The sequence below is a fragment of the Dendrobates tinctorius genome, unplaced genomic scaffold, assembly GCF_039654945.1.
Source record: "Dendrobates tinctorius isolate UK_male_01 unplaced genomic scaffold, ASM3965494v1 ptg000133l, whole genome shotgun sequence".
NCBI lineage: Eukaryota > Metazoa > Chordata > Amphibia > Anura > Dendrobatidae > Dendrobates > Dendrobates tinctorius.
The window spans coordinates 14,244,655-14,255,980 of record NW_027361801.1 but is presented as its reverse complement, the minus strand read 5'-3'; the positions used below and the strand labels follow the sequence as shown (position 1 = coordinate 14,255,980).

Below are 11,326 nucleotides of genomic sequence, written 5' to 3'. Positions count from 1 at the left end.
AACTTTGGATCTATCAGTTCACTGTTTGGGTCGTTCTCCGTTTTGGACAGTGCTGGTTATACAGCCTAACTGCAGCAGGAAGGAAGGACTTTCGATAGCGCTCCCTCTCACATTTAGGATGAAGTAGCCGGTCACTGACAGTACTGCACATCTTTGTCACAGTCTCATGCATGGGATGGGAATCATTCTGCACCATGTAGCTCACCTTGGCCAGTATCCTCCTGTCGCCTACTTCCTGAACTGGATCAAGGGGGCATCCCAGGACAGAGCTGGCCCTTCTAATAAGTTTGTCCAGCCTATTCCTGTCCCTGGTTGATATGCCACTACCCCAGCACACCACACCAAAGAAGATGACTGATGCCACAACAGAGTTGAAGAAGGATGCAAGGAGTGCTCCCCTAACTCTGAAGGCTCTCAGCCTTCTGAGCAGATAAAGCCTACTGTGGCCCTTCCTGTACACTGCATCCAAGTGATGGGCCCAGTCAAGCTTATTATTGAGGATCACACCAAGGTACTTATAGGTGTCGACTATCTCAATGTCATTTCCCTGAATGTTCACCACTACTGGTGGATTTTTTCCCTTGCGAAAGTCCACCACCAATTCCTTGGTCTTCCCGGAATTAATCCTAAGGTGGTTCCTCTGACACCACTCCACAAAAGCTTGGTTAGTATCTCTGTACTCTCTTTCATCTCCTCCTGTGATGAGGCCTACTATTGCAGAGTCATCAGAATACTTCTGCAAGTAGCAGCTAGATGAGTTGCACTTAAAATCCGCAGTGTACAGTGTGAAGAGAAAAGGGGCAAGAACTGTACCTTGAGGTGCCCCTGTATTGCAGATCACCGTGTCTGACACACTGTCCCGAACTTTTACAAACTGAGGTCGGTTCGTGAGGTAGTTAAGGATCCAGGTGGAGAGTTGGAGGTCCATGCCAACAAGGCTAATCACTTTGGAAATAAAAATTAACAATTTAAAAAAAAAAAAGAATATAGTGCAGCCCCCCTCATAAGGTATAATGCAGCAACCCACAAAATGTAATGCAAACCCCTCATAAGGTATAATGCAGCCCCCCCATAGAATATAATGTAGCACCCTCATAGGGTATAATGCAGCCCCTCCACAGAATATAATGTAGCCCCCTTAGAGTGTAATGCAACCCCCTCATAAGGTATAATGCGGCCCCCATAGAATATGATGTAGCCCCCAGAATATAATGCAGCCCCCTGAGAGTATAATTCAGCCCCCACAGAATATAATGTAGCCCCCTCAAAGTATAACAGCCCCCTCAAAGGGTATAATGCAGCCCCCTCCACCTTCATCATTGCCTTCTCACCACCACCCCATCATTGCCCTGTCACCACCTCCATCATTGTCTCCTCCCCCACTACCACCATTGTCCTTTCCACCACAACCATCATTTCTTTCTCCCCCACCACCCCCATTATTGCACATTCCACCACCTCCATCACAAAATCCCCTTACAATATTTCACTTTTATTTGTTAAAGAAGCACTGCTATCAATTATCCTCTTAATATATTGCAGTCATCATATTATACAGCACTATCTACTTACAATTGATCATTTTGTCTTTCTAAACAGCTAATTCTTCTCTTTTCCATTGGGTCTATGACATCACATGATTAAAAACTGACTAGCTGAACCATTCAAAGCTCTATGTAGAAACAGGAGGTCTCTTTTGCCTGCATGAGTCATCACTGCAAAAGTCCCAGGCAGTGGGAGGAGCAGAGCAGCTGGGTCAGGAGTTGAAGAGGGGGATGATTCATGCTGGGAAAAAAGACTTCCTTTTTCTACATAAAGGAAAAAGAGGAATTAGCTGGTTAGAAAGGCAAAATGAGCAATTGTAAGTGCACAGTGCTGTATAATATGATGAATGCAATACATTATAATGATAAAAACTGATAGGAGGAGGGCTTCTTTAATAAACAAAATAATCCTTGTCTGGGATTAACACTTTCTATAGATGACCACCATAAGGTCGGTGGTAGTCCGGCACCCAACAGCCAACACCCCCCCCCCCCCCCCCCACAAGAATCAGTTCAATTTTGGTCCAGCAGTGGGGCCAATATGACCCCCAGGCCATTTACAGAACTACAAATCATGCCCTCAACATATAAAAAAAAGAAAAACACATAATGCCAGATCCAACAACAGCATCTCCTTAGTGGTTTCCGATTACAGATTACTTTCCTATACTGTATACAAAGATAATAATTGAAAAAATAAAAGGAAAAGTCTACATACAGTTCAGTGAAGTCATGTGTTACTTGCAAATGCTTTTCTATATGCAGGGAATGTGAAGCCCAAGCTATCAGCTTCAGTGGGAGCTGGGCTAGAAAAGCCTGAGACATTACAGATCCTTCCAGCTAGCTGCACTTCTTGGAAGCAGGTCACACTCTGTCTTACATCCGAGGATGCTGCACTTGAAAGTCCAATTTCTAGATGACTCTCAGAAGACCTTTGTTGTGGATGTAAGTACATTATTATATTGCATAGCTTATAGACTCAGATGAGGGGTGAGATTGGAGAACTCTGCGCTGCTCTGGGATCTGACATGTAGCATATAGACTATTGCTCTTATTACAGCAGAGATTCTAGGAACATTGCATCCAACGGAAACGCTTGTATTAATTAGTGAATTGTCTTTATAGTTCCAGTTTCTTTAACCTCTGACAGCTGGCTTATGAAGTGGAATATGCTGAAAATCCCAAACTGACCGAACCCAAATATCACCGGTCTCTACATAGAGATTTAGGTACTTCTTCAAGGAGACATGGGGTGTTCTGGATAAAGTAGAACATCATATATATTTGTGTGTGTAATATATAAATCCATAAATGTGTATGTAAATATATTTGTGTGTAACATATACTCGTGTGTGTATACATGTTTGTAATATATTCATGTGTGTATAAATATATATTTCTTTGAGTAAAATGTGTGTGTATGTATGTGTGTGTGTGTGTGTGTGTGTGTGTGTGTGTGTGTGTGTGTGTGTATATATGTGTATATATATATATATATATATATATATATATTATGTGTGTGTGTGTATATCTCTAAAATATATTTGTGTGTAATTTATATTTGTGTATTTATGCGTATATAAATATGTATTTGTGCGTTTAATATGTATATCCATGTATGTGTGTGTGTGTGTGTAAAATACAAATTTATGTGTATAAAGACCTGTATATACACACACTCAAAATCTATCACACATTCACTCCTATTTCTCTATGATACAGACCTATATTCAATTGTTTTGAAATCAAGTCCCACTAGCCATTGGTGAATGATGTTATTGCAGCTAATAGCTCCATTCGGGCTTTGTGCGTGCTGGTTATTCTTCCACACCGTGAACACATCTGACCCTTCACTTGCAGGCATTTGATCCATTTGGTGGAGGATACCGGACAGCATGAATGGAGCAAATGAGTTCATGGAAGATAAAAGGGAGACTAGCTCAGGGCACCATCAGCATGGGGAAGTCGCACCTGTGCACTCACTGTCTGATAGTACAAATGGAGGGATTCGGGGTATGATCAGTGGACCTAAGGAGTTAATGAGTGACATCAAGGTTTTTACATCTGACTCCTAGAGAATAAGTAGCACACCAGCTTTGCAGGATGCAGAGGAGCTTTCCTGCTATTTACACCTGTTCTCTTTTTGTTACTTTTTTGCTCATCACTGTATGATCATCCAATTGACTCTTAATAAATCAAGGATGGAAAATAGATCCTCATGGATCATAAAGACTTTCAATATCCATGATCTACCGAAAATCAGAACTGTGACTTACATTCAGTATGTAGGTGCAGATTTCTGGGGTATGCAATCACTTATTCATCTCTTTGTGTCTGACATATGTGAACCCTGCCTATGCGGAGTATGGCCTCTGGCCTCCTTGATGTGCAGGGAGCTGCTTTGGGCCCCATTCACCTTTAAGAGTCACATTGCAGCTTGTGATATTTGTCATATAGTTTGTAACTTTTATTACCTTCTATTATTTTTCAATAGTAGGGGTCAAGCCCTCTTGCTGACCAACAGATTTACAGTCATGTAGGCCAAAATGGGCATCTAATTAAAGGGAATCTATCACCAGGTTTTTGCATCTAACTTGAGAATATCATAATGTAGACGTAGAGACCCTGATTCCAGCGATGTGTCAATAACTGGGCTCCTTGTTGTAGTTTTGATAAGATCACAGTTATATCAGCAGTCGATTTTCACTAGAAGACTAGTAAACCTGCTGGTGTGTAGTCTTCCATATGCATGAGATGTGCTTCACATAAAACTGTGATTGCTGCAAGTAGCCAAGGAAGTGACACATTGCTGGAATCAGGGTCTCTGACCCTACTGCCCTCAGATGGGTTAGCAAAAACCTTGTGACAGATTTTCTGGGAGTATACAACTGCTTCAGGTTTAAACTGGGGAGGCTATCTTGAGAAAGCAGCTGATTATGGTGCTTTGTGAACTGTTAGTGCAGGTGCAGACAACCGGATTTTTGGTCCGAGTGTGATCCGATAAAACATGGGATTACACATGGACCAATGTTAGTTTATGGGGCCATGCACATGTCAGAATTTTTCCTTGGACAGAGTCTAAGAGGAAAAAAAATCGCAGTATGCATAATTTGCATCCGTAAGTTGGATCGCACTTGGCCATGCAAGTTAGTCGGTGTTTCAAAAGTATCGGATAACATCTGAGTGCAGTCCGATTTCCATGAAGTGACAGAATGGAGAGGATAGAAAAAAAAAGTTATCCATCTTCTCCATGTCCAAGAAAATTGGATCACACACTGATCAAATACCAACCTTACAGTTTGATAAGTTTCTACTTTTTGAACTCTCTTTTTTTTATTTGGTAATTTTTTTTTCTGTATCGCTCATATTGCTAATAACGAAGGTAATGATTCCTGTGTCTCATTCATTCCCCTGTGTTATGTAAGTGCTGCTGATGATTCTGCTGAAAGCTAAAACCTACAACAGAAAGGTGGCATTTATGTACACATTTCAGATTACTTCTAATTTTGTATAAAAAAATAAAATAAAATTAATAATTATAACATTCCTCTAATGGAACAGTGTAAATACATGACTGAGACCAAAGAGGATATATTGCAGATGAAAATTTCAAAAACCTAGGGCATTACAGATAATATATCACCAAGACGTTAGGCTGTAAACAAAGAAATATATTTTTGATGCAGTAGTATGCAGCAACATTGATTAAAGAGAAGCTGACAGCCTGATTTTGTAATGTAATGTAAAGACATGGCTGTAATGGCGCGGTAATACTGATTCCATTGATACCTTTGATGAAAGAAATCTGCTTTGTGGTTCTTCCATAATTACCATTTGAAGTTTCCTGCTGATTAGGTTTCGGTGCACAGGGGCCGGACTGTGCACTGGGTCTTCTCCTCCCTGTCTGTGATTTCCTATCCCTCCGCTTGCCTCCAGTTATTGATTCCAGAGCCCCTCTACTGTCTCTGGTCTGTGAATGACAGGTCACTGCTGAGATTTCAAACAAAGGAGGCAGGACAATCACAGACTATAGGCAGGCGGAGGGGCCAGTGCACAGTCCGACCCTGTGGCATTTAGTCAGATAAGACTGTTCCTTTCAAAAATTTTGGAGAACTTGATGATGTTTGCTTGCAGCAGGTAGATAAAATGTAATTTTCCGTGCTTCATAGTAGAAGAGGTAAACTAATCTCCTATAGAGGTAGAAAAAAACCCCAGCAAAGAACAAAGCAAAATGGGTCATGGGTCAAAATGACAGCGGTTTTTTGACCCACGACGATCCTATAGAGATACGTGCTTGTGGAATCATTGTACGGTGACTTCATTATTTTTTTGCAGCTCTTGGCAATGTTTTAGTTTTGCCGACATCTTCACAGAACGAAGCACATGAAATGTTTAATCGGAGAGCGTTTTAATTGCTTTAATTACACGAGTCCTCCTTAACTTAGACAGGAACCAGCAGGACTGCTCACTGCAAGCTACCATTAGACTGTCACCGAGAGAGGCTGTGAACACAGAGCATAGCAATTTTATCCAACAGCTCTTGATTTTTGGATACTTGCTATGCTCATTATTCCAACAAACAGCTCTGCTCCCCACCCCGATGTATCCCACCCTTTTTAGGAGACAATGGAATTAAAGCTTCATTCATCACATGTTCATTCCAGAATCATTCCAGATTAGCATTATACCAACTCTAATCCTTCTACCTCTTAATTTGACTATTAATGCTACCAAAAGGGTTCTGTGATATACTAAATATTGGAGTATATGAAATCAGATTTGTATGAGCCTCCAACATGTCAGGATAAAATGTAAATATTGGATAAATTCTATGTGTATAATATTGCAAGGTGCGAAGGGTAGTAATAATGGGCGAGGGGCTGCTGTTTCCTGCACCGTACCACCCTACAATTAGACAGTGTCCTGATTACCTTGTGGTGTGCATGTGGTGCAGTACACTCACGTTTCAACCGCAGATCTCCTGTCTTCACAATTCCTTTTCTAGGGACATCCGCACACAAATCAGGGGACACTCCCTTCTTTACAAACAGTACAACTTTACTAACATCTTAAGTACAATTGCAGTCACGGCACAATAAATTTCCACATTCTCTGTGTGCTCCTCCTGAGTTATCCCTTCGACTAATGGATCCCTCAGCACCTGAGATACTCCGTTTAGCTTCATTGTTTCCATGAGACCTGTCTTGTCTCCCTCATACATTTCCCCATCTGACTTTCACTATTGGAAGGGAATAAGGCAGGCTCCCCAGTGCCTAATTCTGGCCATAGGCTCAAAATGTTACAGGAATGTCCACTGAAGACTTGAACTCCTGCGAACACTTTATCTCAGATCTAATATCTAACTCTCATCTGTCTGAGTAAAATCAGGAAGTGCCAACACACAACTTCGTCCACACTTGAAGAGCTCACCGGGGGGATGCGGACTGATGGTGCTGGTGCAGCAATTTGCAAGTAAAATTCTGGTTACTGCTTAAAAATAAATCTAGTTTACTTATTTAAGCAATTTATGGACATTAAGTTGGCTGGCATAGAATATAGAGGGCTCCAAAACCAAAATAATTTTTTTTATCTCTTATGATTCAGGACAGAAAGTTCTGGTGTTTTCCCATCTATGCCACCACCTCATTGATAACAATGCAATATGTTTGCATAGTGCAGTCCTGTCCAGGTTCTCTCCACCAAATGGCACATATGATGTGGGCAGCGAGGACTGCTCCTCCACCTCTCCTGTGGTTCATGCAGCTGCATGTTTTGTCTGTATAGTGTTTACTTTTTCACACTTGGAGTCCAATTCATCATTTTTCATCAAAGTCACTTTTCGTTTATCTTCTTGTGGTATTCGCTGACATTTTTGTTTACCCAATTCTCCAAAATTACACATGGTGTTCATGAATTTGGCGGTAAATAAAAAATGTTTCTTATTTTAGTCTTTGACCAGTTTTTTCAACTTTTTAGTTAAAAAAAATCACATGTATAAAAAAAACAAAAAACACAAAAATACCTAAATTGAAAACTCCACCTCAAACCTTATTCCAGGTGGGGATTGGAATAAGATGCACCAAACAAAATGAGATCTTTAATAAAAGTCACAATTCATGAATCTGTCTAAAACATCTGGATGAGCAACATTGTCTAGGAAAAAAAACAAAAATGATTTTAAGAAAGAAAAACAACTTTAAAAGAGGTGCAAAATGACATAAAAATGAGCAAATTATTCCAGAAAAGTGGAGAAACAGCAATAATGGATAAGATATTTGGTATTTAAAGAAGCACTCCCATCAAAATGTGTATCCTCTTAATATATTGCAACAATCATATTATACAGTGGGTACGGAAAGTATTCAGACCCCTTTAAATTTTGGCAAATTCAAAAAAGTTATTTTTTTTCTCATTAATGTACACTCTGCACCCTTTCTTGACTGAAAAAAAGCAGAAATGTAGAAATATTTTCAGATTTATTAAAAAAGAAAAACTGAAATATCACATGGTCATAAGTATTCAGACCCTTTGCTCAGACACTCATATTTAAGGCACATGCTGTCCATTTCCTTGTGATCCTCCTTGAAATGGTTCTACTCCATTGGAGTCCAGCTGTGTTTAATTAAACTGATAGGACTTGATATGTAAAGGCACACACCTGTCTATATTAGAGTTGAGCGACTTTGGTCGGATCGGGTTTCGTGAAACCCGAATGAAACAAAATAAGTTTCAGATGAAACTCGTCCGACTAGAGCAAAACAAAGTCGGAGTTTCGTCCGAAACCCGACCCCAATGCAAGTCAATGGGAAATAAAAGTCGGACGAAACTCCGACTTTTTTTGCTCTAGTCGGACGAGTTTCATCTGAAACTTATTTTGTTTCATTCGGGTTTCACGAAACCCGATCCGACCAAAGTCGCTCAACTCTAGTCTATATAAGAGCTCACAGTGCATTTCAGACCAAATGAGAATCATGAGGTCAAAGGAACTGACCAAGGAGCTCAGAGACAGAATTGTGGCAAGGCACAGATCTGGCCAAGGTTACAAAAGAATTTCTGCTGTACTCAAGGTTTCTAAGAGCACGGTGGCCTCCATAATCCTTAAATGGAAGAAGTTTGGGACCACCAGAAGTCTTCCTAGACCTGGCCGTCCAGCCAAACTGGGCAATTGTGGAAGAAGAGCCTTTGTGAGAGAGGTAAAGAAGAACTCCAAGATCACTGTGGCTGAGCTCCACAGATGCAGAGGGGAGATGGGAGAAAGTTGCACAAAGTCAACTATTACTGTAGCCCTCCACCAGTCGGGCCTTTATGGCAGAGTGGCCTAACGGAAGCCTCTACTCAGTGCAAGACATATGAAAGCCTGCATAGAGTTTCCTAAAAATCACATGAAGAGTTCCCAGACTATGAGAAGCAAGATTCTCTGCTCTGATGAGACGAAGACAGAACTTTTTGGTGATAATTCTAAGTGGTTTTGTGTGGAGAAAACCAGGCATTGCTGATCACTTGCCCAATACAATCCCAGCTGTGAAACATGGTGGTGGCAGCATCATACTAAGGGGGTGTTTTTCAGCTGCAGTGACAGGACGACTGGTTGCAATTGAAGGAAACATGAATGCGGCCAAGTATAGAGATATCCTGGACAGGGGTGAACCTAGCCTCTCAGCTGCCTGAGGTGAACTGCAAAATGACAGCCCCCCATAGTAAAATTTAGTACAAATAAATCTGGCTTACTCTTTACTAGCCTATCCTGACACACATGTAAAATACATACACTTTTACAATTTGAAACATCGATCTTTACACTTTTTCAGGGACTCAATGCTGCCTGAGGCGATGTGATCAACTAGCTTCATTTTAGGTGTGCCCCTGGCAGGGGAACAGTGCTTACTGTAGCGCTTCTTCCCAGAGGACCGTCTGTGTGGTACTGATGCGGCACACAGTTGTCACACGTATTACACACACGGACACGGACACGGATATCTCCATTACCGGTTTTTCCTGTACCGGAAATATCAGGATGTGTGAAACCAGCTTAAAGCCACATTCACACGTTCAGTATTGGTCAGTATTTTACCTCAGTATTTGTAAGCCAAATCAGGAGGGGGTGATAAATCCAGAAGTGGTGACGTGTTTCTATTATACTTTTCCTCTGATTGTTCCACTCCTGGTTTTGGCCTACAAATACTGAGGTAAATGCTTAAGGTGTGAACGTGGCCTGATTGATAGCGTGTTTCTGTTACTTCTGACTTCCCGCAGACAGAATTTGCAGTCACAAGATGGTGCCGGTAAAAAGTGAAGACGGCAGCAGGGAGGTATAGGAGCAGGGCAGGGACCTTAGGTTAGAAGCACCACTCCAGGGCAGCCCCCCAAAAAAAACAGTGCTTAGAGTGCAAGAATCCCAGCATTAAATTTACGCCAAAAATACATACACTGGGAAACCTAAAAAAATACAGCAATGACCCAATAATCGGAACAGATTGTTAACAACAAAAAAATATATATATATTAACCCCTTTCTGACTTCTGAGGTACTATCCCTTCCAGGTACTCTGGGCCCGTATGCCCATGGATGGGATAGTACATCATAGCAATCAGCTGCGCTCACAGGGGGAGCGTTGATCCGAGGGCCTCCTTCCTGCAGGCCCCCGGATGCAAGATGGCTGCGGGGCCCATCCGGGTCCTGCAGGGAGGCGGCTTTCTCAGTTCCTGCTGAGAGCAGATCTGACACAGTGCTATGCAATATTGTAATGTCCCCCCCTGGGACAAAGTAATAAAGTAAAAAAAAAAAGTGTAAAAATAATTTTTTAAAAATTCCTAAATAAATAAATAGTAATAAAAAATTCCCTAATAAATTATTTTTTTGTAAATAAAAAAACAATAAAAGTACACATATTTAGTATCGCCGCATCAGTAATGACTCGCCCTATAAAACTGTCCCACTAGTTAACCCCTTTATTGAACCCCTTCAAAAAAAGGCAAAAAACAATGCTTTATCATAATACCGCCGATCAAAAAGTGCAATAACACGCGATCAAAAAACGGATATAAATAACCATGGTACCGCTGAAAACGTCATCTTGTCCCGCAAAAAACGAGCTGCCATACAGCTTCATCACCAAAAAAATATAAAAGTTATAGCTTGCAGAATAAAGCGATGCAAAAATATTTTTTATATAAAATTGTTTTTATTGTATAAAAGCGCCAAAACATAAAAAAATGGTAAATGAGGTATCGCTGTAATTGTACTGACCTGAATAATAAAACTGCTTTATCAATTTTACCACACGTGGAACAGTGTAAACGCACCCCCCAAAAGAAATTCATGAACTGCTGGTTTTTGTTCATTCTGTGTCCCAAAAATCGGAATACAAAGCGATAAAAAAAAGTCACGTGCCCGAAAATGCTACCAATAAAAATGTCAACTCGTCCCGCAAAAAATAAGACCTCACATGACTCTGTGGGTCAAAATATGGGAAAATTATAGCTCTCAAAATGTGGTGATGCAAAAACTATTATGTGCAATAAAAAGCGTCTTTTAGCGTGTGACAGCTGCGAAACATAAAAACCCGCTATAAAGAGTAAATCAAACCCCCCTTTATCACCCCCTTAGTTAGGGAAAAATAATAAAATTAAAAAAAGCATTTATTTCCATTTTCCCATTAGGGTTAATGTTAGGGCTAGGGTTAGGGTTAGGGTTGAGATTAGGGTTAGGGGTGTGTTAGAGTTAGGTTTGTGGTTAGGGTTATGGTTAGGGCTGGGATTAGGGTTAGGGGTGTGTTGGGGTT

The 11,326-nt window shown here is 40.8% G+C and overlaps 1 protein-coding gene across 1 annotated transcript in view; it reads left to right on the top strand.

The window, feature by feature from the left end:
• Positions 1-2,131: 2,131 nt before the first annotated feature.
• FRMD7 (FERM domain containing 7) overlaps positions 2,132-11,326 on the top strand; it is a 49,915-nt gene continuing 40,720 nt past the window's right edge. The window contains exon 1 of the mRNA XM_073543492.1: positions 2,132-2,489. Coding sequence (XP_073399593.1) covers positions 2,433-2,489 — 57 coding nt within the window. The 5' untranslated portion in view covers positions 2,132-2,432. The remainder of the gene's footprint in view (positions 2,490-11,326) is intronic.